This window comes from Pseudonaja textilis, chromosome 7 (assembly GCF_049901715.1).
Source record: "Pseudonaja textilis isolate UNSWEBS1 chromosome 7, rPseTex1.2, whole genome shotgun sequence".
NCBI classification, from domain to species: domain Eukaryota; kingdom Metazoa; phylum Chordata; class Lepidosauria; order Squamata; family Elapidae; genus Pseudonaja; species Pseudonaja textilis.
This window is the reverse complement of record NC_141996.1, coordinates 11,486,093-11,513,946: the sequence shown is the minus strand read 5'-3', so window position 1 is coordinate 11,513,946 and position 27,854 is coordinate 11,486,093. Positions and strand designations below refer to the sequence as shown.

At 44.4% G+C, this 27,854-nt stretch overlaps 2 protein-coding genes across 3 annotated transcripts in view; one reads left to right on the top strand and one right to left on the bottom strand.

Annotated features, from left to right (window-relative positions):
- The first annotated feature begins 996 nt into the window (after positions 1-996).
- On the top strand, positions 997-21,788 carry VSTM5 (V-set and transmembrane domain containing 5). 2 transcript variants are annotated; one of them, XM_087937056.1, is made up of 5 exons: positions 1,246-1,341; positions 13,089-13,134; positions 13,901-14,233; positions 19,346-19,483; positions 20,246-21,788. In XM_087937056.1, exons 2-5 carry the CDS (start codon positions 13,104-13,106, stop codon positions 20,287-20,289), a joined length of 546 nt encoding a protein of 181 aa, XP_087793182.1. In that variant the 5' UTR covers positions 1,246-1,341; positions 13,089-13,103; the 3' UTR covers positions 20,290-21,788. The 2 variants fall into 2 exon arrangements, with proteins under 2 accessions (XP_087793181.1, XP_087793182.1); XM_087937055.1 differs by lacking the exon at positions 13,089-13,134 and having other exon boundaries at positions 997-1,341.
- The window catches only part of MED17 (mediator complex subunit 17), an 18,340-nt gene continuing 11,849 nt past the window's right edge, over positions 21,364-27,854 (bottom strand). The window contains exons 9-12 of the mRNA XM_026706856.2: positions 26,081-26,218; positions 24,849-24,966; positions 24,212-24,371; positions 21,364-22,234 (exon numbers count right to left, since the gene is read on the bottom strand). Coding sequence (XP_026562641.1) covers positions 22,026-22,234; positions 24,212-24,371; positions 24,849-24,966; positions 26,081-26,218 — 625 coding nt within the window. The 3' untranslated portion in view covers positions 21,364-22,025. The remainder of the gene's footprint in view (positions 22,235-24,211; positions 24,372-24,848; positions 24,967-26,080; positions 26,219-27,854) is intronic.

Here is a 27,854-nt window from a genome sequence, read left to right as displayed (position 1 = left end):
CTGTGGCAAAAAAGGTGATAAAAATGTATAAAGACTACCTATTATTCTTTTCTGGCTAGCGCCTTCACCCTCACCCTCACAGCAAGGTGGCTCTCTTGCACACACACACACACACACACACACACACGGTTTCTGAGTCCAACCCACAGTCCTGGACCTGAGCATCTTCCTGCCAAGTGATTTGAGGGGCTGCCACAAAAAAGAGGGGGTCAAGCTATTCTCCAAGGCCCCTGAAGACAGGACAAGAAGCAATGGGTGGAAGCTAATCAAGGAGAGAAGCAACTTAGAACTAAGGAGAAATTTCTTGACAGTTAGAACAATTAACCAGTGGAAGAATTTGCCTTCAGATGTTGTGGGTGCTTCATCACTGGAGGTTTTTAAGAAGAGCCTGGATGGTCGCTTGTCTAAGATGGTATAGGTTCTCCTGCTTGAGCTGGAGGCTGGACTAGAAGACCTCCAAGGTCCCTTCCAGCTCTGATTCTAAAAACTTTGTTATATTTTCTCTAGCATTCTGACCTTTCTCTTTTCTGATGCTAACCATTCTTTTTTTGACCTAGCTCTCCTTATACAGGTAGTCCTCAGCTTACAACAATTCATTTAGTGACCAAAGTTACAAGGGCGCTGAAGAGGAGTCCCTTCCAACTCTGTTGTTCTGTCGTATTTGTAGCTCAGGGTGAAAACGAAGGGTCCTTGCAGACATTTCATTACCCAGTACAGGTAACATTCATCTCCCACTCCCACATTTGCTCCCACTCCTCACAAGCACTGATGACGTTACCTAGTTCGGATAATGAAACGTCTGCAAGAAAACAAAGCAAGCTCGGAAAGCCCCAAGGAGGCCTCAGACTCCACGGCGCTCTGCCTGGATGGGAGTATCCATCTTCTCACCAGCCTGCCCAAGAACAGTTCCGGGCGGCTCCTCGTCTGGCAGGCCGAGCGTGGCTGGCCGCTGGCCCTGGGCCAGCCGCAGCGCAAAAGCAAGAGCCGCCGGGCTGGCAGGGCGGGCGGGAGGCAAAGGAGGAGGCCGGCCTTCAATCTCCCGGCTCTGCCTCTGCAAAGGGAAGAGAGCCGCGGCCAGGAACGCTCGTGTTTGCATGGAGCCTCGGGCGCCGCAGACGGGCTTTCCGCCATCTCCATGCCGACGACGCGGGAGCAGAACTTGGGGAGAACCCCGTTTCCCGCCCGACCCCGTATTCTGCCAGGGGAGGTCGTCTGAATGAAGAACCCGAGCGGCGTTTCCCCGCTTTCTGATGAGGCCTCTCGACCGCCCGCAGCGCTGCCGACCGGGGGTCCGAGTGGCTTTGGTGACTTTGTGCCTGGCCGCCCAATGGGCTCTGCAAAGTGAGTGCAAGTCCAGCCTTGGGACCGGGGAACCCTCCCCCGCCTTCGTAGCCTATTTTCCTCCTGCCGCCTCGCCTTTTTCCTCTGGACGCTGAACAGGTGTCGTTTCCCTGGCGCAGGGCAGGCAGCGAGGGGAAAGTGGCGCGCCTGTTGCGTTTCTGCCTGACGCGTCCTCAAAACCGGGGTTGGAGCAAAGCTATTGGCAACTATGTGGGTGTTTATTTTTTGTGGGGAAGCGGGTGGAGAGAAGGAGATATCGGTCGTTTTGCTTCCTCCCCCCTCCCCGGGTCCTTCTTCCCCCTCCCTCCCAGGTGCTCAACTGTTGGCATTTAAAGCAACGAAGATGATTAGGGGACTGGAGGATAAAAAAATATATGAAGAAGGGTTGCTGGAAGTGGGTATGTCTGGTTTGATGAAAAAAAGGACTAGGGGAGACAGGATAGCAGGGTTTCAGTATGTCAGGGGCTACCACAAAGAACAGGGAGTCAAGCTATTCTCCAAAGCACCTGAGGGTAGGATAAGAAGCAATGGGTGGAAACTAATCAAGGAGAGAAGCAACTTAGAACTAAGGAGAAATTTCCTGACAGAACAATTAATCAGTGGAACAACTTGCTTCCAGATGTTATAATTCTCCAACATTGGAAGTTTTTAAGAAGAGATTGGACAACTGTACGTCTGAAATGGTTTGGGGTTTCCTTCCTGAGCAGGGGGTTGGGCTAGATGACCTCTGAGATCCGTTCCGATTCTGTTATTCTGTTAAAGCTGCAAAAATAGTTCTGCTCCCTTTTTCAGTTCCCAGTCCCGTTGCTGGATTGCCCTGCTTTGCGCCATGTTTATGCACAAGCGGATGGCAACAGCAGAGGCAGGGAATGGGAGCATTGCCAAAATAGGAAACATCTTTAAAAAAAGGACAGAGTGATGTGAGGAGGCGAGATGAAGGCGAAGCAAAAACAACGAAAAAGCATGGGTTTTGCAAAAGGATGTGACTGAATAACAGAATAACAATTGAAAGGGACCTCGGAGGTCTTCTAGTCCAACCCCCTGCTCAAACAGGAGACCCTGCCTATACCATTTCAGACAAGTGGCTGTCCAGGCTCTTCTCGTGACTAGCTAAATGTGCTAAGTTCATCATTGTCATTGTATTGTTCATTGTTTGTCATTTAATTGTTGGCTTCACGTGCTGTTAGATCTCTCTTATCCTCAGTTTGGACCATCTGAGCCATATATAGATAATCCTTGACCCAAAGGTGTTTTTGTTTTTCAAGAGGCCACTGGACTTTCTTTCTTCTTTGAAGACATTTTGCTTCTCATCCAAGAAGCTTCTCCAGCTCTGACTGGATGGCGGGAAATGGAAGGATTTATTTAAAAAGAAAATTTAAAAAAAGGTCCAATTGCCTCCTGAAAAAGCATCTTTGGGACAGCCATGACCTGGATGACTGAGAATCTCTAGAGACTTTTAGCTATCCAATTTGGGATGAATACCAAATTGGTGTGGGAATATGAACAGATTTCCAGAGGAAAAAATTGCAGACTACAGGAACTAGGACCACCACAAAGGTGACCTTGAGGACACAGATAAACCTCCAAGCGCTTCAAGGACCCTCTAAAACGGGTTGCCAACCTTTTGGACCTCAGGGACCACCAAACTCATAATTTTAAATCCCAGGGACCACTAACCAGTTCTGTGGGTGTGGCCTAATTTGTGGGTATGGTTTGGTGGTCATATGACTGGCTGGGCATGGCTTGTATTTAAATATTATAAATATTTATATAAATATTGAATTTTTTTATTAAAAAAAAGAGTAACTTTTACCCAAAATCAGGCAAAGCAGGCAGACAGAGATAATTAGATAATTCTTGACTTACAATCTCAATTGGAACCAGAATTTCCATTGCTAACTTAAGGCAGTGTTCAGTGAGTTGCACCTGATTTTATGACATTATTTTGGGCCACAGTTTTTAAACAAATCACTGCAGTTGTTAAGTGAATTATATTGTTGATAAATAAACCAGCTTCTCCCACTGACTTTGCTTGTCCAAAACTGTCTGAGAAGGTTGCAAATAGTGATCACATGACCCTGTGATGTTGCAACTATCCAATACATGCCGGTTGCCAACCACACAAATTTTCATCATGGGATGTAGGGGTGCTGGAACAGTTGTAAGGGTGAGGATTATTTGCAATTCATTTTCTCAGTTGTAACTTCAAACTGTTGCTAAACCTATGATTGTAAGTCAAGGACTACCTGTAGATAAAACCGTATCTTGTGACAGTTCCAGAAGTTGTTGCTATGTAGTAAACTTTGCTTTGCTGTCCTGTTATAAAGGTATGTGCCAGTCCTTTCTGGCTCTAGGGGTGGTGCTGATCTCTGTTACAAAGCTGAAGAGCCAGCTGTCCGAAGACAACTCTGTGGTCACGTGGCCGGCATGGCTAAAGGCTGAAGGTGCACGGAACGCTGTTACCTTCCCACCAAAGTGGTCCCTATTTTTCTACTTGCATTTTTACATGCTTTCAAACTGCTAGGTTGGCAGAAGCTAGGGCTCACTCTGTTATGTGATTCGAACCGCTGAGCTGCCGACCTTTCTGATCGACAAGCTCAGCATCTTAGCCATGGAGCCACCGGATCCTGTTATACCAGTGAAGATTTGGGGGTGACTCTGTTCTGGGGGAGTGAAATAGTTTAGTGTCTCCTATCACTCTGCACCATTTGTTGTCTTTTGTAAACTTACAAAACTTCAAATGGCTCCCCAAGTCATTTTTTTTCTTTTTAACTAAAAAATACCAAATACTTTTTTCCCCCATTTTCTTTTAAAGTGCTAGCACTTCAGATTCCTGGATCTTTCATTCTGCTCTTGCTTTCTGTGTTTTCCCTCCTGAAATACCAATCCTAAACTAGAGGAGATTTTATTCATAGTTGTTCTTTAAATGTTTAGGTACCGGCAGTTCAATTTAATTAGCCCTCGTGTTATTAAACATGTTAAGCTATTAACATGAAGGCCAGTTTAATGTATTCATTTTTCTTGCAAATATTTGTTCACTTTGTCCTGGACCTTTTTCACTGCTGAATATTTTAGAAGTGCTGTGCTTTTACTGTTCTATTTGATATTGCACCTTGAATGTTTATTTAAAAAAGAGAGATACCCATTTTTGGATGAGATAAACATCCATATGATAATTAATAGCTGGTTTAATGTTAAGTCCAGTGGTGGGATTCAATTTTTTTTTTACTACCGTTTCTGTGGGCGTGGTTTGGTGGACATGGCAGGGGAAGGATACTATAAAATCTCCAGTCAGAGGTGGTATTTGTTGGTTCTCCGAACTACTCAAAATTTCCACTACCGGTTCTCCAGAACTGGTCAGAACTTGCTGAATACCACCTCTGGTTAAGTCCATATGTCCAAAAAACCTGGTTAGAGTTCTTATTTGATCACAGAGTTGAACTCGCTGGATTACTTCGGACCAGTCATTTTCTTTTGCAGGATTCTTTAGGGATTTTCTTTAGATTCCAGAGGACGGGCAAGATATACAGGAAGTAAATAAATACAGGTAGTCCTTGACTTACAAGCAGTTGCTAAGCAACTGTTTGAAGTTATGACAAGCCTGCCTTGGGGCCATTTATGACCCAGATTCAGAGTTATAATGGTCGTCCTTCACACACACACACACACACACACACACACACACACACTCCGTAGTCATATGACCGAACTTCTGACCCTCAACAATACGGTTGGGTTTTTAAAAAATATTTTTGGCAAAACTTTACCCAAGCAGACCATGGGTTCATTTAACGACTGCCGTGTTCGCTTTGTGACCACCACGTTGGCTTTATGGCTGCCGGGTTTGCCTAATGGCCACCTCAAAAAAGGTTGTAAAATCAAATCGATCATATCATTGACTAGCTTTATGACTGTCACAATCTGCAACCGTGATGGACAGGCTCCATTAGGGTCGTAAGTCAAGAACTACCTGTAATCACAGATCATCATCTCCTAATTGGACTTTCTTCTTATCTCCTTTCCTAGTATTTATTATGTTTGATTTTATTTGGTCTTATTATTTTATTGATTCGTAAAGCTGCCCATCGCAACAAGGGACTGTCACTAATTTTCATTGTGAAGCAATTTTCAATGGCTGGGGCAGTGAGTACGTGAGAATGCAAACTTCTCTCATTACATTCCTGGTCTCCCTTCTTCTTTCTTCTTCTCCTCACTTTCTCCTCTGTGGTGAGACATCACGCTTAGCTGAACTGGGCAACGTGCCACACTTGATAGGGCATATGTTTTATGTATTACACTTACCTGAATTTGACATGGAAAGGAATACAAGTCAGGGACTCTTTTTCATTTGTTCGCTGGAGTACAGTAATCCAGAAAAAAAATAGGAATGCAATGTCCCATCTTGTAAGATTAGACTTCTGGAAGAAAATGGCTGTTTGATACGCTGGATTCACTTAACATCTGATTTGCTTAATGTTCATCATAAAAGTAGTTGTAAAAATTGAGTCAGGTCACATGTTGGCCTGCTTAATGACTGCAATGACTTAAAACCAACTTTCTGGGCTCAGTTGCAGTTGTAAGTTGAAGATTACTTGTGTCTGTTAATTGTTTTAAGTTGTCCATTCTTAGGGAAGCTGGGAATTACAGAGATGAGCCAAACACATCTAAATGGCTATTTTTATTAGAATTCTTTTTTATTAAAATTAGAATTCTTTTATTGGCCAAGTATGATTGGACACATAAGGAACTTGTCTTGGTGCAAATGCTCTCAGTATACTGTACATAAAAGAAAAGATACATTCGTCAAAGAGTCAAGAATTATGACCATAAATTTACTCGTTGCCTGGATGGAAAAGAACAGATATAAATAACATACTAAAATATAACTCTGTAAATTTTCGTACAACAGTGAATAGCAAAAGGTGGACAATAGCAGATAAAAATGTTTCAAAAAGCAGTACAGGTAATCCTTGTTTAACAACTGCCTCATTCAGCGACTATTTGCAGTTACAACAATGATGAACTTTATGATACAATCCTCGCATTATGGGTTTTGTGAGTCTGCTAAGCAAAGGAAAGCTGAAGTCGGGAGAGCATGTTTCGAGACAAGATTAATAATTAGATTAATGTAATTATTGATTTTCCTGGCTTTGCTCTTGAATTTTCCTTTGTAAAGCAAAGTTATACTACATATTATTCTAATGACTTCCTGCAAATTCTACTCTTTCAGTCTTGTCCTTTCCTTTTTTCAAGAAAATATGGTCCCTGTACCTATGCATGAATAAATAATGGCAGCATTGCAAATTAATATCCATGGTGCTAATATAAGAACTGTCTGGTATTCTTGCCTTCGGTTTCCTGATCTCTAGTCCAAATAACTGCTGCTTTTACAAGAGCGGAGGCCTAACTCAGGACTAATTTTTCCAGACACCGACAAGCTGAATGATCAGTGGGCTGGGAAAGTAGGATTTAAAAGGATTTTAAAAATCTCTCCTTTCTCAAAAAAAGCCCCCCTTTCTCCCTCTCTGAAACGTTTGTCTTAGCCCAGGAGTGGGCTTCAAAAATTTTAGCAGCGGGTTCCCTGCCCGGTTGCTGGGTGGGTGTGGCCATGGTGGGCGTGGCCTAGTCAGCCTCCTCCACCATGGCTGGGGGAGGGGGGGTGTTTTTGCCATCCCTGGGCTCCGGAGGATTTTCTTCAGCCTCCGGGAGGGCAAAAATGGCCTCCCCGGGCTCTGGAGGCTCTCTGGAAGCTGGAAATGGGCCCATTTCCGGCCGTCCTGAATCTCCAGGAGGCCCGTTTTTCACCTTCCACGTGTGCCCTGCACTTACCTGCATCCAAAACAGGCCACATGGGGACTCCTGGGAGGGGAGGGGTGGGGTGGGCAGGGCCAGCCAGGACTGGGATTTGGGGGTTCTCCGATCTACACAGAATCTTAGCTAGAGGATCTCCCAACCCCCTGCGAACCCCCAGCAGCCCACTCCTGTGACTTAGCCCAAGCGAAGCAAAATGTTTCGTCTTTTTCTGCACACGGGCAAAACATGCCGAGCAATTGTTTCATGGAGAAAAGAGTTGCAAGGAAAATACCTCAAGTCAATTCTGACCCCTTTTCCCCTTTCCCAAAGGGCAGGTGTCAGACCCGCCAGTCCTTGGAACCTCTAAATAGGAACAAAACCAAGCAGGCACAAAACATAAGTGGCTGACTTTTGAGATGTCATTTGCTCTGCTCTTAGGAAGAATGTCAAACAACATTCAAGGATGTTGCTAAGAAAACTTCATGAACTTCTTAAGAAGTCCAAGATTGACTTAAATGGAGGTGTACACACACACACACACACATCATTGGCCCTCCAAAACTGGCCTTGATTTGAAGTGCAGATCAAACAGTGGTTTTGAATCCAACATTTGAGAGCCGTGGTGGTGCAGGAGTTACAATGCAGACTACATCTGCTGACTGCCAGCTGCCAGCAATTGAAATCTCACAGGCTCAAGATTGACTCAGCCTTCCATCCTTCCAAGGCTGGTAAAATGAGGACCCAGATTGTAGATTAGCTCCATTTATTGAGGTATAAGTATATAAGGTATAATTTTATTAGAAGTTAAGTGTATTTCAGTAATGCATAGCCAGAACTGAGAATTGCGCAGTGGTTCAGACCGGCTCGCCCGTACTGGTAGTTACGACCACTGGTTGGCTACGCCCACCTGCCCAGGCGCTATCCCATCCTATGTATCTCGTGTTTTTGTTCACCCGCCCTGCCCTCGCAACCCAGGTGTTTTCCACGCCTCGCCCGGTCTACTTACCCTGGCTTGCTGCGCGCAGAATTCCCCTTGTGTTTGCAGCCGCACGCAAACCCGGATGGCACATGTGCAAAGTACACATGTGTGTGCAAAGGGGGCACGCTCACATTTCCTGTTCTGACTAGGCGAACCGGTTGTTAAAGTATGTGTAGCCCACCTCTGCAATTGAACCCACCAAATCCCTAATTTCAACTTTTCCCTTTCTTAACTGCCTCCCATCGCTGAGCCTCCACACTGTCCCAGGAGCAAGCAGGTGCAAGCAGGATGTTTTCAGAATTGTCACTTCAAGCATAGGTTGGGTATTTATCTTGTTGGTTTGAACTCCAAGCTTGGCAATTTGGTTGCAAACGATTCGTCCCCATTCAAGGAGACATCTTCAGTGCGCTTTGGATTGGGGGCGAGCCCTGGCCTTTAAATACCTTTCTGAGTCCTGGTCTGATTACAGGTTGTGTGATTGGCTGGCTGTAGTTGCTGAGTCATAGTCCTTTGGTTTTAAGTACCATCTGCGCAATGTAAATTGATGCTGGCATTGTTGTTTGGGTGTCTTCTGATGATGCCATGGTCTGGTTTTGGGTTGATTTGATTGGCTGCATGTAATGTGGTCCAATTTCTTGTGGTATGCAGTTGCCTTCTTCTCCCAGCCGGGGAGATAAAAGCAGTACTTTTTCTTTCTCTCAAGCATCCCCCTCTCTCCAGAGTCCATGGCAGTCTTTCACCGCGTGGTAGTGAATCACACAAGCAAGCAAGCATCTCTTAAGAGCATGGTTTCAATGTAGGAAATATACAGGTAGTCCTTGACTTATGATCCATTGCTTAATGACCATTTGAAGTTCTGACAGGCCTTCAAGTGCCTATCTAAGTGGAGACTGTGGGTCACATGCACCTCAGATGCTCCTTTTACACCGAGATTAGGAAAAAACATATTCTGCCAGTAACTGCTAGGTATCCTGGCCCCTCCGATACTACCTATTTTCAGTGGCTGCTTAAGGATGAACAGTCCATAACTACAGCGCAGGTGGCCAGATTCTGCTCAGCAGCACTGGGGATTCGTCGCAAACATGTGTCTTCTCCACCATACTTACGTTATATAACAAATGTGCAAACCCTTTGCACTGCTTAGTCTTTTCCCTTTTAGTGTTGAACCAACAATGGGCCACACAGTTTATGGATTGAATCTGGTATTGCTCTTTTAACTTTGCATGGTCACTAAATGAACCGTTTGTAAGTTGAAGCCTTCCTATATGAGGCTCTGTCAGAGTTCCAAGTAATATGTCTACAGCAAACAGGATTCCAAGGCAGGTAGGTTCCTCAAAGAATAGTTTTATTGGACATATCATATTGGCACAAGCGGGTGAAAACCATTCTGAATGTTCCCGCAGTTTTTACCTAATTAAAAGTAAAAGCTTTTCCCCTTTCCCAACAATCAGTCACATGGTCCAATCAGGATGCTCTCCCGTTACCTGGTAACATCACTTCTATATCTGGCTACCTGTGGGAATGTCCTTGGTTCCCAGGAGAAAATACTTTGTTTTGGCTGCAAAACCCCAGCTATCTCTATTCCCTCCTCCTTGTCCCTCAGCTCCAGTGTGGCAACACTAAAGCCTCAAAATGGCTCCAGTCAGGTCAGCTTCAGAGTTGACAGGCTCCTTCTTGAGACATGGCTGCTGAGAGAGTCTCTTTATCACTGTACAGAGTAAAGAGGTTGCAATTTCCTTCCTGGTGTGATAATTGGTGCCTTTGCAAGCAGGTCACAATTCTAGGATTTGACCGGGCCAGTCCATGGTTTGACCAACAGATGTCTGAAACGCCATTCTGTTCCCATAACTTTTATACAGTACATTGAGCTCAACTTCAGAACGTGTCCCGGTAATTTTCTTAGTCATAAAACACTTGTAATCCTCAATTTACAAGTATTTGTTTAATGACCATCTGAAATTACAATGGCACTGAAAATAATTATTTGAGACCGGTCCCCACACTTATGGCCATTGCAGCATCTCCACAGTCATGTGACCAAAATTTGGGCACTTGACAGTTGGCGTGTATTTACAACTGGGAGTCATGCGATCACCCTTTGTGACTTTGCCAGCTGGCTTTGACTAGCAAAATCAAGGGGGAAAGCCGGATCCATTTAACAACTGCATGCTTCACTTAGCAAATGCACTGATTGGCTTAACAACCAAGGCAGAAAAGATTGGGTACGGCTCCCTTAACCACTGCCTTCCTTAGTGATGGAAGTTCTGCTCCTAACTGTGGTTATATGTTGAGGATTACCTGTATGGAAGTGCTTTAACATTGACTTCCTCCAGAAGGTTTTTTTCAACTTCCCAGTCAAGGCTCCAGCCCTGACATTTCTTAGGCTCCTCCACCCAGTTACTAACCAGGGATAACTCTGCTTAGTTGGGTCTAGCTGGATTCCAAAGAACAACTGATTAAGCTTGTTGGGGTGGCTTCCTTAACTGGCAGTTTACATTGGCACCGTTCTCTCTTTCTTTGATCAAACATTGCAGTGCAGGCCTTTCCTTTTAAGAAGTCGTACAATGATTTTTCTACTGCTGGACCCAGCTAGAATAACCAATTAGGTTCTATTACAGCAAGAATGTGTGTATGTGTGTGTGTGTGTGTGTGTGTGTGTATACAAGGTGTATGTGTATTATGTATGTGTATGTGTATAAACATAGAATGTAGATAGCTGGACAGACACAGAGGACAAAATGTAATAGATATGTAAATAGATGAATGGATGAATGAATGGATAGATAGATGATAGATAGATAGATAGATAGATAGATAGATAGATAGATACATAGATATGCAAATAGATGGATGGATAGGTAGAAGATAGGTAGAGATAGATCGATCGATAGGTAGATACATAGATATAGATATGTAAATTGATACATGCATGGATGGATGGAATGATGATAGAGATAGATAGATAGATAGATAGATAGATAGATAGATAGATAATAGATCAAAGTGTGTGTGTATAAGGTGTATGTGTGCTTTTTACAAAGAAAATTTGATTTGGAAACTTGTGGTTGTTGGATGTGATATGGGCATGAAAGAAGCTTTTCTTTGCCTTGATTGCGGTTGTGTGTTGAGTGATTATCCCCGGTACCATTGTTGTCATTTCTGTTCATTATTTTTGCTTTGTTTGTTTTCATTCTCATGTTTGCCAACCAGTTGTGAGGTTGTGGGCAGCTATATATAAATCAATACACTAAGTAAATAAAAACCATTGGACCCTGTCTTTGAAGATGCTTCGGATGCTTGCATAGCAAATTGAGTTGTGATCTTTCCCATTGCTTCAGCCTTTCTTCCTGATAAATCATCAGATATGATGATCCATCCTGTTTACTCGGTGACCCTTTCTTTCCCCTTTCTTTCGGTCAAGATCCACAGGATCCAATACCATCCTTCATGCTTAAGCACATGCACACACAAAAGCACAGCCACTGGCCTCCAATTAGTTCGTACAGAGTTGCTGGAGGACTTTCTAGGTTCTCCTGAAACACTAAGCAGATGGTGATGAGGAGATAACCATGGCAGGAGTGGGCCTAAAGTAGCCAATGGTTGGGCAGAACCCGGGTTTTGACTGTATCATCTACTGGAGTGTTTCTCAATCTGACCAACTTTAAGTTATGTGGACTCTCACTCCCACAGTGGGTCTATACCCTACTCACTGCAGCCAACTGGCCATGGCCAACTCATCGCAGGACAAGAATCACACTAATATCAAAGACATAGTTTAATAGAATCATTAAAGAAAGAATGCCAAAGGAGGGACAAAATAAAATGTGAATGATCAAAATTAATTTTTTTAAATTATTTTAAATAATTTAGAGAATCAGAATTCTTTTTTATTGGCCAAGTGTGATTGGACACACAAGGAATTTGTGTGATTGGACGCACAAGGAATTTGTCTTGGTACAAATGCTCTCAGTATACATAAAAGAAAAGATACATTCGTCAAGAATCATAAGGTACAACATTTAATAATAGTAGGGTACAATAAGCAATCAAATCGTACTAGGAAACAGTCAATATAAAGTGTAAGGATACAAGCGACAAAGTTACAGCCATACAGCCACAAGTGGGAGGGGATGGGCGATAAGGAGCGATGAGAAGATTAATAGTAATAGTAATGCAGACTTTGTAAATAGTTGGACAGTGTTGAGGAAATTATTTGTTTAGCAGAGTTATGGTGTTCAGGAAAAAACTGTCCTTATGTCTAGTTGTTCTGGTGTGCAGTGCTCTATAGCGTAGTTTTGAGGGAAGGAGTTGAAACAGTTTATGTCTGGGATGTGAGGGGTCTGTAAATATTTTCACAGCCCTCTTTTTGATTTTTTAATTGAATTGAATGGTTGAATTGTCTAGCAGTAACTTGTCCTGTGGCAAGTTGGCCAGTTGTCCTGCAGTAGGTTGGCCATGGTGAGTTGACCACAATGAATTGGCCATGTGGTGAGTTGACTGTGCGAGTTGGCCATGGTGAGTTGGCTGTGATCCCATTCCTCCCACAATTCCCTAGACAGCATGGTGGCTAGGGAATTCTGGGAATGTAAGCCTGTCCATCTTAAGGTTGCTCAGATTGAGAAACCCTGATACTAGGTGTCCCAAAGGTGCTTTTTCAAGAGGCAACTGGACTTTCTGGTTTTTCTTTGAAGACATTTCGCTTCTCATCCAAGAAGCTTCTTCAGCTCTGAAGAAACTCTGAAGAAACTTCTTGGATGAGAAGCGAAATGTCTTCAAAGAAAAACCAGAAGTCCAAAATGCCTCTTGAAAAGCACGTTTGAGACAACCATGACCTGGATGACTGAGAATCTCCATAGATCCGATACTGGGTCATCAAGGAAGCATTGTAGATCAAATCCACAGCAACAATTCTGAGAAAAAGAACGATTAACTTAAAACTGGAACTGATAAAGATGATGTTCTATTTTCTCCATAGCAAGTTGAGAAGAAAATGAAGGCTATGACTGGAAGACATAGTACAGGTACTTCTTGAGTTAACCATCATTCATTTAGTGGCCGTTCAACATTATCATGGCACTGAAAAAAGTGATTTATGACTATAGTTTTCACACTCAAAACTAAACTGTCTTGCTTTGCAACAGAAATCTGGGGCTTGTAAATTTTGTGATCGTAAGTTGAGCACTACCCGTATTTAAATACTACCTGTATTTAAAAACGATTTGTAGGTATTTTTATGCCATGGTTCAAAGGATACGAGATGGGCCTGTCAGTCCAAAAAAGAAATGGGAAAAACATAAATACTGTTGGTCAGGGGTATCAAACTTGATTTCATTGAGGGGCGTAACAGGGTTGTGTTTGACCGTGGGGGTGGGAGTAGGTCTGGCCAGGGTAGGCGTGGCCAACTCAATATCACTCCTGTCGGGGGCGCCTGTAGCGGCCTGAGTGCTCTGTCGCGAAAATGGAGCTTGGGAAGGCCGGCCCTCCCAAGCTCCATTTTTGCTGGAGAGGGTTGCAGGAGGCCATCGCAGCCGAAAATGTAGCTCAGGAGGGCTGCGTGTGGCCCTCCCGAGGTCAGTTTTTATTGGCAGGGGCATCATGGGCTGGTCCTTTGCTGTTCTCACGGGCCAGTCCCACGGGCAGTCCCACGGGCCAGATCTAAGCACCCTGCGGGCCAGATCTGGTCCACGGGCCTTGAGTTTGATACCCCTGCTGTCGGTCATCACACTGACAGGGACCACTGGTGAAGCTTGTTTACAGTAATGCCTGTGTTTGATTTTTTTTTTTCAGCTCAAGGAGGAGAAATATCCTTACTAGTCTCACAGCCAAACATCAATAGTTCGGTGGCCGAGAACGTTTTGCTGTCAGTGGCCTACACCGGTGAGACAAGCCCAGTGATTGAGTGGAAACACACATCAGCAAGCGGCACCACCAAAATAGCCGAATGGAAGTCTGGTATTTATGCCAATATATCCAGCAGTTACAAAGACAGAGTAAACATTTATGATAATGGCTCCCTGCAGCTCCTGAAGGTGGATTTTAAAGACTCCGGTTATTACTTAGTCACGGTGAGAGACGAATTGGGAATCATCCTATATGGGACCATCCTGTTGAATGTTTATGGTATGCAATGACGGGACCTCAACTTTTCTCTAATATGTCTGATGTCCAAGTTTTAGCAGATATAGGCCCATTTAGCAGATGTGGGCCCAGAGTTATGAGCTTTGCTTTTCTAACAGAACTTCAAGGTCCATCTGTTGAAAGCAGGTTCTCAGCGTGAGAGCTAGTAGGCCCAAAAACTAGAAACACAAGCAGTCCTCAAAGTACAACGGAGTCCAATTTTATGTTGCCAAGTGAGAAATGTGTTGTGAATTTTGCCCCATTTTATGACTTTTGATAAGTGAATCACTAAACAAAAGTTGGTTAAATGAATAACACGGTTGGTAAGTGAATCTGGGTTCCCCATTGACGGCTCGTCAGAAGGTCATGAAACGGGAACACATGACAGGATGCTGTAACTGTCATAAATATAAATCACATGACCATGAGGAATTCTGTCTTGGTCATAAGTGTGAAAAATGGTCATAATAGCAACAGCACTTAGACTTATATACCATTTACAGCCCTCTCTAAGCGGTTTACAGAGTCAGTCTATTGTCCCCAACAGTGTCATGCCCCTGGTGGAGGCTGACTCTGAGGAGGAACAGCCAACAGGGAATGGGAGTGTGGCTCCAGAGGTGGTGGAGAAGGCTGGGGAAGGGCAGAGGCCGGCAGAGCAGTCAGAGGAGGACCCAGGCCTATCCCCTCTCCATCCTAGGCCACACAGGGGGGAGAGGATCAGGGAAAAGCGAGGTCTACTCAAGAGGAGATTACCATGATCCTCCTCGTGGCTTGCAGGTGGGAGCTATGTATATAAGTTTTCAACTACATAGTTAGAATTGCTGGAGTCAATTAGTGTTTAACTTGAAAGAGGCTTATCTTTGCTGGCGTTCTTCCCATGGACTTTTCTCGGTTATTTTCCTGGAGTTTATAATTAGTTATCTTGGCTTGCTTCGGAACTCTCATTAGTGCGGTTTGTTTTGGATTTCTGTTTGCCTCATTATTTACTTTTGTTTAAACTGTGCCTAATAAAACAGTGAAGTTAAGCTGAAGGCTTTACCGGACTTTAATATATGTTTGGGGTTATTTTGAGAGACTACGGGTCATCACATTTTGACTCCAGCCACCCCTTCAACTTATTTTTGTTTTTTTGTGGGGGTGACCATGGATCAGCTCAGAGCAGAGATTGCCCAGTTAACCCAGCAAGTGGCTCTTTTGACTGCACAAGGGTCACAAATGCAAGCTGCCCGGCCACGCCGAAAATGCCCAGTGGTAGTGCCAGATAAATTTGATGGTTCGCTGGCCCAATTTCCAGCATTTTTGGGGCAGTGCCAACTTTACATGAGCCTTCGGCCTGAGGACTTTCCCACTGACCGGGATAAGGTGGGATTTTTGATTAGTTTCTTGTCAGGCTCTGCAGCACGTTGGGCGACGCCTCTGCTGACCCAGCACAACCAGGTGTTGGACAATTACGCCGAGTTTTGCCGTCAGTTTCAGGCCATGTTTGAGGACCCTATGCGAAGCCAAACAGCAAACAGACATTTGAGAGAGCTGAGGCAGGGGCGTGGCTCACTCATGGATTATATTGCTAGTTTTCGGGTGGTTGCTCAGGATGTACAGTGGAATGAGGCAGCACAATTAGACCAGTTCCAGGAGGGTTTGTCGTCGGAGCTTCTGAATGAGTTGGCGCTCACTGAATGCCCTCGCATCCTTCAGGAGCTCATGCATTTGTGTCTTCGTATCGATGCTAGACTTCAGCAGCGACGGGTGCGACGACAGACAGAGACATATCTGTTTCCAGCAAGATGGCGCCCTGGGTGGAAGTGCCTTTGGAGGAACCCATGCAGTTGGGGGGCTGGCTGCCCTCGCCTGACTCAAGTAGAAAAGAATAGACATCGTTGTGATGGTTTATGCCTCTATTGTGGCAATCGAGGCCATTTTGCGGCCAAGTGTCCTGTTAAGACATCCACAGCAGCGATACCTGCGGTGGCGGGAAACGAGCATTGCTCGGCCTACAAGGTCTGCAGGTCGGGGTGTAAAGTCCATAGGCCCGCCATCTTCACCAGCCTTGCCACCCTCGCCTTTGACATCTTCGACATCTCCACCACAGTCGCTATTGGTGAAGCACCTTGTGCTGCAAGTGTGTTCGTGCCTGGTGTGGGAGCGGTGGAGATCCCAGCTTTAGTCGACTCAGGGACCACAGCCAATTTCATGGATGCTCATTTTGTCAAGCAGTGGTTCATTCCTCAGCAACAGGTATCCCCGCCAGTAATGGTGGAGACGATTGATGGTCGGCCCCTTCGTTCGGGACCTGTGGTTGCTGCAACCAAACCCCTTTGCATGCGTATTGGGCAGCATGTGGAAGAAACTATGTTTTACGTTGCCACAGTGCCTCATTTTCTGGTGGTGCTGGGTTTGGAGTGGCTACAGGCCCATGATCCACAGATTGTCTGGTCGTCTGGAGCTGTGCACTTCCTTGATAGGATTTACTGTTTATCACTTACAGCTTATTTGCCTAATATTAATTCTGGCGTTAATCTCTGCTTATCTGAATGTTGATTGCTGGTGAGGAGTTTTGTTTCCTTTTTAGCTTTTTGACTGTTTCTTTTGGATGTTGGTAAATATTCTCAGTCATCCAGGTCATGGTTGTCCCGAAGATGCTTTTTCAGGAGGCAAACTGGACTTTCTGGTTTTTTTTCTTTTGAAGACGTTTCGCTTCTCATCCAAGAAGCTTCCTCACCTATGACAGGATCCTGTCAGAGGTGAAGAAGCTTCTTGGATGAGAAGCGAAACGTCTTCGATAGAAAAAAAAACAAAATTAAAAACAAGAAAGTCTGGTTGCTTCCTGAAAAAGCACCTTTGGGTTTCTTTTGGATGGTATGTAGATGTTGTTTATCTCTGTCTGCCCGTTGATGGCTGATTTGTCTTCACCTTCAAGCAATTCTCTAGCGTTTTTTTGATTTAGCTTTCTAGGATGCTTAGTTTCCCAGTTAAAACTATGGTTACAATTATGTGTTTGTTCAATTAAGGAGTTTTCTGATTTTATCATGGATTCTCTCTCCTAGTCTTCTGCTTGTCAGTTCTTCATAGTGGCTGTTATAGCGCTTACACTCTATACAGGTAGTCTTCGCCTTACAACAGTTCATTTAGTGACCGTTCAAGTTACAATGGCACTGGAAAAATGACATGGCCATTTTTCACACGTACAACTCTCGCAACACCCCCAAGATCCTGTGATCAGAATTCAGGCACTTGACTACAGACTCATGTTTGTGACACTTGCAGTGTCCCAGGGTCTTGTGATTGATGACCTTTTGCGACCTGACAAGCAACGTCAGTGGGGGAAGCCTTATTCACTTAACAAATATGTCACTGTTTTAACATCTATAGTGATTCGCTTAACAACCGGGGCAGGAAGGTTGTAAAATGGGGCAAAATTAATTTAAAAAATCTCTTGCTTAGTGACAAAGGTTTTGGGCTCAATTGTGGTAGTAAGTTGAGGACCCTGTATTGTAGATGACTCCCTATTTTTTTCTTCTGGTGTACAATCTTCTGGTTTAGTTGCCCTGTTGCAAACACCATTCTTGACTCTTCTGATTAAATTTTGTGGGAATCCCTGTGTTCTGACCCAACTGAGTTCCCAAAGAACAAACACAAAGGCAGCAGCCCCCACCTTTTTAGATTTAACAACAAATTCTGTTCTGAAGGCTGCTTTCCACTAATTAGCTCCGACAAGAAAGAGCCTTGCCAAGTTGTTTATCAAGGCTGCCAAAAACCCAGAGATAAGAACTAATCTACAAAATTCTCCAAACATGAACTAAGATGTCCACCAGTTGAGTTTCAGAGCTTCTTTGCCGTCTGCAAAGAACGCTTTTCCCAAACCTGGCTTTTATCCTCTTGAGGGAGGGGCCATTACCTTGCAGCCTTACTCCCGAGTCGCCTGTGCTGCTGTAATTGTTCTTTCCTCCGAGCAATCCTTTGTGCATTTGGCATAGGCTCCTTGGGAACCTCCTCATCACTGCTGCCAGCCCCCACCATCTCTGAAGGCAACAGTCCACTCCCTGATGGTCCTGGACCTTCATCAGAGTCCTCGGTCTCCTCAGCCATCTGTACCTGCTGCTAGCTAACCACAACACCCTGTCACTGACTTTATGAAGATCAGGAAATGTGTACATGTGGGAGAGTCGGTCATTTGAAATTTCTATTCCACACACGAGCAGGATTTTGATTATAATCCTGTCCATTATTCTACATATTTTGACCTGCAGATGACCATAGGCAAGTACATAGAGACCAAGATATTTCCAGGAATTTATGACACATACATTATAACCCTGAAATCCATGACTGTATCTATAAAACCTATACATCTTGAAGTAAAGCAAACAGCAAGAATCAACATATACTCAAGCTTAGCTCTTTTCCTGCTGTTTCTTTTCTCATGTGCTTTTCAACTTGCAAAGAGAACATAATGCAACACCACTTTGAAGTTTTATACACATGCACACATGCACGCACATAGCATCTTTCCCCCGAAATAAAACTTATCTTCTTTTGGCCCCCAAAATAAGCACTAGGGCTTATTTTCTGAGAGTGTTTCCCCCCCCCCTCCTGTTTGCTCGTGGTGGGGCGGGGGTGGAGCTGCCCCATGCGCCTTGCACTGGCTGACCTCAGGGCCCCCGCAGCCAGGTCATTTATAACATTGCATTGCGGCAGCGGTTCCAACAGCCCTGTCCAGTATGATTATACGCATGGCTGACCCACTTCTGCTTGCGCATGGCCGCAATGGAACAGAGGCCGAATGACGCGCCTGTGCCGTGACCACAATTTTGGGGGTAAAGCTTACACTGGGGGTAGGGCTTATATTAGGCACACATGTAAAAACATGCTAGGGCTTATTTTCAGGATAGGTCTTATTTTGGGCAAATGAAAATGGAGAGAGAGAGAGAAGATTGAGTGTATCTTAGAGGGTAAAGTAGAATGTGTATGTTTGGTTGTATGTCTGCAAGACAGAGGGAAGGTGAGGAAAAAGCAAAAAAAAGGCTGACAGAAGTCTGGAATTTTCCTAGCAGCTTAAGTGAAGCTGATGCATTTGTGTGGTCAAACCTCACTGCATTGTCTCTCTCCCTCCCTTAGAAATTCTCTATGAGGACTTGCACTTTGTGGTCGTCTTCTTTGCCTTTTTGACCGCTGCTTCCGCTGTTCTGATCTGCTTGATATGGCTGTGCAATAAATATGTGCACTTTCTGCAAACAGAGAGGCAGCAACTCCAAGGTAATGCTTTTTAACACAACTTAATGGACCGGGGAAGGAAAACCCCAAGTCTTCTTGCAGGATTTTGTTGTGCTAGTTTCTCCCCTTCATGTTTTTTAAGCTTTGGAGAATATCTTTTAAAATGTTTCTGTACTTTTGTGTGTGTGTGTGTGTGTGTGTGCATGTGTCAGGGCTCTGGCAACTGCCCTAATTAAATCATGAGCCTCGAACCAAGCTTCAAAAGAATCCAAAAGATTTATTAGGAGCAACGTGTCGACATTATCCCAGTTGAAGCCAACTCTGACACGCGTAATTTCCCCCTCCCCCCTGGGTGTGTCATACATCAGATTCTCCAACGAAGCACATTCACAGGCTGGGTGTCATCAATCACACTTACCAATGAAGGATTTTTGCGGGCAGAAAATCCGGTAGCCTATCTAAAATCTTTGTAAGATAAGCGTGGAATGTCCTTCTGGTCCCCCGTCCCCCACCCTTGCTTATGGCAACTTGGAAACAGGCATGCTTTACGAGTTAACAGCATGAAGCATGCATGCTTTCCTGACAGTGTTCAGTCTGCACTAGTTGGGAAAGGAATGCAACCCAGAGTAGAGCCAATCCTGTCAACTCTAGTTCACTAATTTTTAGTTAGTGTATTAACTAAAAAATCCACTATATTGAAGAGGTTAGTATACAATCTGTCCAGCTACTGTAGATCTTTATTTCTGACCGCGTCCTTGCCATCGGATACAGTCTTAATCAACAGGATTCTCCCTTCATTTGCAGTAAGCGAAATTGAAGAGACCGAGCTTCAAACAATGGGATGTTAGCTGTGCAATGCTGTAGAATTGGCGCAAATCAGTTTTCTACCTCAAAAAGAAGCAAAGCATGAAAAACATGGTTGGCACACATAAGACTGGGCATATCCATTTTGTCAAATGCTTTTTCTGAAGCAGAAAAGGCAAAGGGCCCTGAAAGTGATACAAGAAGGTTCGAGAAATGCGGTCCTTTCCATATTGTAATTTATAATGGACTCGTTTCAAAAAACAGACCTGCAGTTCCCACAGTTTTGCTCAAACATTCACAAGACATCTAAGTGATAGTATCAAGAGGCTACGATTCAAGAGAACATGCCAGAAGCAAAGGTACAACAGCCTTGAATTCATGCAATAGAAGCCCACACTTTTAAAAAAATGACCCTGTAATTCCTTGCATCGGGGTGAAGTCAGGGTGACTGAACGAAGAGCAAGCATTTACTGGCTGGATGCCCTTCCTGATGCCTGCAGAGTTGGCAGCAGACAATAACTCATTGCCCCAGAGAGAGAAATATCTGCTGCTACCTAGGATCGACTGCCCAGCCTCCTGATTTTGAGGTGAGAGTTCCACGTCTAGGCCAGTAGAAGACCACACTGCTTTTAGAAAAACTGCAGTTCTTTATTAAATTATATTTAAAAATACATTGTCATAGTTTTAGGTTCCCATGACCCCAGGGGTGGGTTTCTACCGGTTCTGTCCACCTCTGTAGAACCGATAGCTCTGAAGAGCAGCAGACATAGAATTGGTTCTACGTCTGCTTATGTTTTTGTCCACCTGCCCACCTGGGCTCTTACCTGATCTTTATTTCCTGATTTTTCAACTTCAGCTGCCGAACGAGGCACAGCCGCAGTTAAAAGAAACAAGAGGGCTGTTTCAAAGGCCGCTTCTGAGCATGCAGTGCACTAATGACAATTTACAGGCAGTGGGCAGGGAAGCTCGTAAATCCCGAACCGGTAGTTAACCCTGTCTATTCCACCCTTGCATGACCCTCACCATCAAAGAGCTACTGATGGATTTATAAAAACACCCAACAGATTATTATTATATGGAAATTTGTGCTATTGTTAACTTTCTGATATTTGATGAAGGCAATATTAAACATTCCGTTTATTTTTGTATTTTCCCTCATAGTTTCCTGTTACCAAGTTGTGGCCCAACAGATATTATCAATTTTTATTTCATTAGCAGATATTAGTCCTAGGTTGGTTGAGCATGTTTGTAAACTTTTTACACTCATTTTTAAGTGTAAAAATGGGAGGGAAAACACTTTACCCAACCTTTACAAGTGATTTTTCACACCACCATTTCTGTTCTTGAGTAAGCCAAACCAAAAATAGCTGTGGCAAAATACTATTTTGACCCAAATAAAATTCTGGATTCCTCTTGTGAATAGGATTATTAGTCCATTTGTTCAAAGATGTAACCAGGCAATTTAAATAGCATTTAAAGGCAAAACATAAATGTAAACCTGTTATCCTTTGTACAAAGTTTTCAATAAAGTATTTAATAAAAATCGAACTTTGGTAATGTGACTAATTATTTCAAAAGCTGTCACAGTTGAACTGAATATTCAGAACTTGCAGGGCAGACTGTCTACAGCACAGGCAATAAAAGATGCAGTCAAATATCACTGAAGAGAAATCCATGGAGTGACCAGAAACAGATTGCTTCCAGGAATGTATGTGCTGTTCTCACTCACTTTGCTTACACGCCGGTCTCAAAATCATCTTCTTGGATTGTTGTCCTTAGCCTAGGAGCAAGGAGTCAATGCGGCCATGAGGAGCTCCATTTTGTATACAAAGTTACGCCCTTCCATTTTGTTCCACTGAACTTCCTTGAAGGGACCACGCAGGTAATTCCACTTGTTGTCTTGCAACACGTCACTTTTAGGGAGATCTTTGCACTGGCACCGTGGGAATTGCACCATGATTTTGCTACCACTTTCTGGACCATTCCGCACTGCATGACAAGGGGAAAGCACATCGACATTGCTTTTAGCAATAATACTTAGACTTAGATACTGCTTCATAGTGCTTTACGACATCTCTTAAGTCAGCGTGTTGCCCCCAACAATCTGGATCCTCATTTTACTGACCTCGGAAAGATGAATGACTGAGTTTCAACCTTGAACTGGTCAGAATCGAATTGCTGGCAGTCAGCAGAGTCAGCCTGCAATACTGATTCTAACCACTGCACCACCATGGCTGTTTTAGACCAGTGGTCACCAACCAGTGGGCTGGGGACCACTCGTGGTCTGCGAGAAAATTTTGGTGGTCTGCAGAGAAATGCCCCCCCCCCAAGCAATCCAGGCTGCGCCGCGCATGTGGCCCGCACACATGCTGGCCCCCACCCTTTGGTCAAGTGCAAACCTTGCCTTCAGTAGAGCTACGCGAGCTGAAACGGGAAGGTAAGACCAACTGCGGGGGAGGGAAATCTGCCCCAGAGTGGCTTGCTGATGGTAGTGGGAAAGTTGGTCCCATATTCCAGAGTTGCAGTAGTCATAAGACTGGCCCTTTGGTCATCCCGGAGAAGCTCCTCCAGTCCATGGCAGGCCGGTGCACCCGGGTGCAGGAGCAGCTACTCTGGGATGACCAAAGGGTCAGCCCTGTGACTACTGCAGCTCTGGAATATGGGACCGACTTTCCCACCAACATCAGCAAGCCACCGTCAGTGAAAATTCATATTTGTGGGATTTAAAATTATGAGTTCGGTGGTCCCTGAGGTCCAAAAGGTTGGCGACCCCTGATTTAGACTGCTCTTCTTCAACCAAATCCCCTCTTAAAGTTTTTATTTTAGAATTGTTTGCTTTACTTTTTTTTGGTCTTTTCTGTTCTTTTACAAACTGTTTTGGATTTCTTTGGGAAGAACATTGGTATAGGACATAATGCCATACTGCACTGTACTATAGGCAATCTTCAACTTACAACAATTTGTTTAGCCACTGTTCAAAATTACAACGACACTGAAAAAAGTAACTTACGACTGGACCTCACACTTTCAACCATCCCCATATCCCTATGTCATATGATCAAAATTCAGGTACTTGGCAACTAACGTGTATTTATGAAGGTTGCAGCATCCTGGGATCTTGTGAGCGCCATTTGCGACCTTCCCAACCGGCTTCCAACAAGCAAATCAAGGGGGGGGGGAAGGAGATGGATTCACTTAACGACTGTGTGATTCCCTTAACAACCGCAGTGATTCACTGCTTGCACAGTAACCAAAATAAATCTGTAAATAAAAATTAAGACTACTGTACCTAAAAGCTTTTCTACAAGCCTTGCAGTTACAGAATGTACAGTAGTGAACTTACTATTTTAGGAAATAACATTCCTAAGTGATGTATAAGTGATGCACAGGAAGAAGTATCATTCTCCAGGAGTTAAATTATTACCATGTTTCTCCGAAAACAAGACCCTGTCATTCATATGTATGTATGTATGTATGTATGTATGTATGTATGTATGTATGTATATGTGCATGCCACCAAAAAAAGGCACCAGGTCTTATTTTCTGGGGATGCTGTCCACTGACTCACCTCCCTTGCGTGCGTCGCCCCTGCCTCCTTTTCTCTGTCAGAGGCCTTCAGGAACTTCTTTTTCTGCAGCCAGTAAGGCTTTCCTAAAGGCCTCTGCAGCCGATAACAGCTCCAGATCGATCAAGCTCTGTTATCAGCTGCAGAGGCCTTCAGGAAAGTCTTGCCAGCTGCAGGTGTCGGGGTGTGCGAGGCCCGGTTCTAACTGTCCAAAGGTAAGTAGTAGGACAGCTCCACCCCTCATCCCCACTCTAGCTTAATTTTTACTTGTGCCACCTGGAGTGGCAATATCTTCATTTTTGGGGATAGAGCTTATTATATTGGGCGCACATGTAAAAATCAAGCTAGGACTTACTTTTGGGATAGGTCGTATTTGGGGGGGAAACTCCCTAATACAATACCTGAAACAGCGTAGTCTCCATTAGGTGATGCTACTGTTATGGCAGATGCATTGCCAATGCTTTCTACTGGGCCCAGCCCCACATGGTTACTGAAACTGAGTACGTGCCATCCCATAACTTTTGCCAGCTGCTGAACTGCAAGAATCTGATGTTGTGACATCTGGAATTTAAAAAAAAAAAGTGTTTTAGCTGTTTTATTTTTTTTAAGCTTCTGTTACATTCTCTCAAAATACCAAATATTTTGTGAGCTATGCTAACATAAATAACACTTGGCAGTTTAGTTAACCTCTTTAACCCTTGGCATTTTAATTAATCTCTTTTACAATAATAATCTTCTCACTGGAGAAGAGCCTAAGGCTTGGAAAAATTGAGGGCAATAGAAGAAGGGGACAACAGAGAATGAGGTGGCTGGCTGGAGTCACTGAATCAGTCGGCGTGAGCTTAAATGGACTCCAGAAGATGGTAGAGATAGGAAGGCCTGCAGGAACGTTGTCCATGGGGTTGTGATGGGTCAGACACAACTTTGCAACTAACAACAATAATAATAATGGAATGAGGACTTCGCTGTCTTACTAAGTCAGTTCTACTAAAAAAAATGTCCATGCAAACCAGAATGGGAAAAAATACTGCTTTTTACCTGAGAAAGAAGAAAATCTTTTAATTCTTGTTCTTGATGGGACAGTGTGATCACTCTTCCATCTCTGTGTACTACTCTGATCTGTTCAATGCCAATATTCAATTGCAATTGAATAGACCTTTGAAAATCACAAGATATTATTTTAAGTGGAGTTGTACTACATGGTGCTAATGTCAAAAACAAATTTCCTTGCTCTCTAATAAAACAAGTATTCATTTAAGCATAATTATCTTTAAATCAAAGTGAAATAAAATCAAACATAGTCAAACACTAACATAGTGGGACAAAAAATGTCTGTGTGAGAAGCATTTATTTGCTAGATAGTATTGGAAATTGCCTTCATATCCACAATGAAAGCAATTTGCAATACTATCTAGCAACTGAATGCTTCTCACGGGGAAATTTTTATCCCACTGTATTAGTATCAATGCAGAATATTCAGAACCACACAGCTACGGGATTTAAAAGCATAGTGAAATAAAAAATAAAAACATAAGGCAAACTAGCATTCCAGAAAGGGTTCTCCTCCCCCTCCCTCCCTGAGTTTGTGTGGCAAGTGAAAAAGCGGCAATATCTGCAACAGCAATATCCTATTTTGAACTTGACATACTGGTTCCCTTAATAACCACTGTGCAAAAACTGTTGTTAAAATCAGACTGGTCAAGTGACCGATCTGTTTTACAACGATCACAACATACAACTGAGATGGGCCGGCTCAGGGGTGGGCTTCAAAAATTTTAGCAAAGGGTTCTCTGCCTGGTTGCTGAGTAGGCATGGCCATGGTGGGCGTGGCCCAGTCGGCCTCCTGCACCACAGCGGGGAGGCATTTTGCCCTCCCGGGGCTCCGGAGGCTTTCCTTGAGCCTCCGGGAGGGTGAAAAAGGCCTCTCCGGGCTCCAGAGTCTCTCTGGAAGCTGAAAATGGGCCCGTTTCCGGCCTTTGCAAACTTCCAGGAGGCCTGTTTTTGGGCCCCTCCCCGAGCCTCCACGCGCACCCTGCAGTTACCTGCATCCAAAATGGGCCATGTGGAGACTCCTAGGAGGGACGGGGCAAGGTGGGGCGGGGCCAGCCAGGATTGGAATTTGCGGGGTTCTCTGAACTGCACAGAATCTTAGCTAGGGGCTCCCCCAAACCCCTGTGAACCCCCAGCAGCCCACCCTGGGTAGGCTCCCATTAAGGTCAAACGTCACGGATTGCCTGTAATTTTTCTGCTAGAAAAAAAAAGGCGCTTACTTGCAGATCTGCTCGTAACCTTGGGAGGTGATGAGGACCTTGACACTCGACTCATACACGTCGTTGATGTTGGACCAGTGGGCTTGAATTTGAGGATCCTCGATACGGCTGGCAAGACTGTCGATCGTCCGAGCGGTCCTAAAATGAAATGAAACCCCACCAGAGTTTTAGTTAACAACAAGGTGAGAGAAGAATTATAGGTTACTCTTTTTTAATGAACTGTCTCTTTGGTTCACTTTGTATATAAAATAGACTAGAACAGGGGTAGGGAAATTTGGCTCTTTTATCACTTATGGACTCTTCAACTCCCAGAATTCCTGAGTGAGCCATAAAAGATTCCCCATCCCTCCCCCCAAATTTAGGCCTATTTGAAAACATGCAAAATGGGGGAAAGGGCGGGGGGACTTGCCGTTAGGAGCGCCCCGCGGGCAACAATTCCTCACCACCAGCTGCTCCTAATGGGCGATCATGGCAGAGCGCGGAGAGCTCCCTACTCCTGCCAAACACCTTTGCAGCAGACCCAAGACCTTCAGCGCCCGCTGCTGTTGATTTCCCTTCTGCCCATGCTGCTGCCGCATTTGGAGCTGCCACTTCCACGTTTGGAGCACCCCTGCTGTTTGGAGCACTGCTGCTGTTTGGAGCTGCCACTTCTGCATTTGGAGCTGCCGCTGAGTTTGGAGGTGCCGCTTCCGTGTTTGGAGCACTGCCGCTGTTTGGAGTTGCCATGTCTGCATTTGGAGCTACCGCCGCTTTTGGAGCTGCCGCTTCCGCGTTTGGAGCACTGCCGCAGTTTGGAGCACCACCGCCATTTGGAGCGCCGCCGCCACTCTAAACACGGCTCCAAACGCGGAAGTGGCAGCTCCAAACATGACGGCGGTGCTCTAAACGGCGGCGGCACTCCAAACATGGAAGCGGCAGCTCCAAACATGGCAGTGGAATGGGCAGAAGGGAAAGCAACAGCGGCGGGTGCCAAAGGTCTTGGGTCTGCAGCAAAGGTGTTTGGTGGGAGTAGGGAGCTCTCTGCACTTCACCATGATCGCCCGTTAGGAGCGGCTGGTGCTGAGGCTGCCCGCGGGGTGCTCTAGATGAGGATGCAAAGAGGGGAATTAAGTCACCCCCGAAAAGACGGCCTAGCTGTTTTTTCAGGGTTCAAAAAAATATAAGACCCGGCCTTATTTTATGAGAAACACAGTACCAATGCTCTGATGGTCATTTCAAAAATTCCTTTCTTAGTGAGCACCTAGAAGCCAAGAGGAACATACATGCCAAATTTCAAGTTTGTAAGCTTTATGGTTCTGGAGACTTTGTGATGATGCGTGAGTGGTATTTCTCTTTTATATAAATTCTAAATTATATAGATTCTAGAATTTTTAACTGGATATTCACAGAGTATTTTTATTTGTTCTCATCTCTGACTTTTAATAAACTTCATTGGATTGTATTTGCATCCACACCTCTTCAAGCTGCCAAGTTTGAAAAACTCTGGCTCAAAAATATCCTGCAAAGCTACCCAAACCTGCCATTGTTTTATACTAAGTGTATTTGCTTCCTAACGGATATTCCCAAATCAATCATGGTTCCTTTTATTGCTGAATACTTCACGGAATTCCCTAGCTTTGTCATGAATAGGTAGTCCTCGACTTACAACCGTTCATTTAGTGACCGTTGGAAGAAAAATGGAAGGCAAACATGGTCCAGGCAGAACAAAAAACCATCAAGGCTTCAAAATCTAAGAGACTGGACAAAACCCAACAGCACTTTTTCATATGGCTGT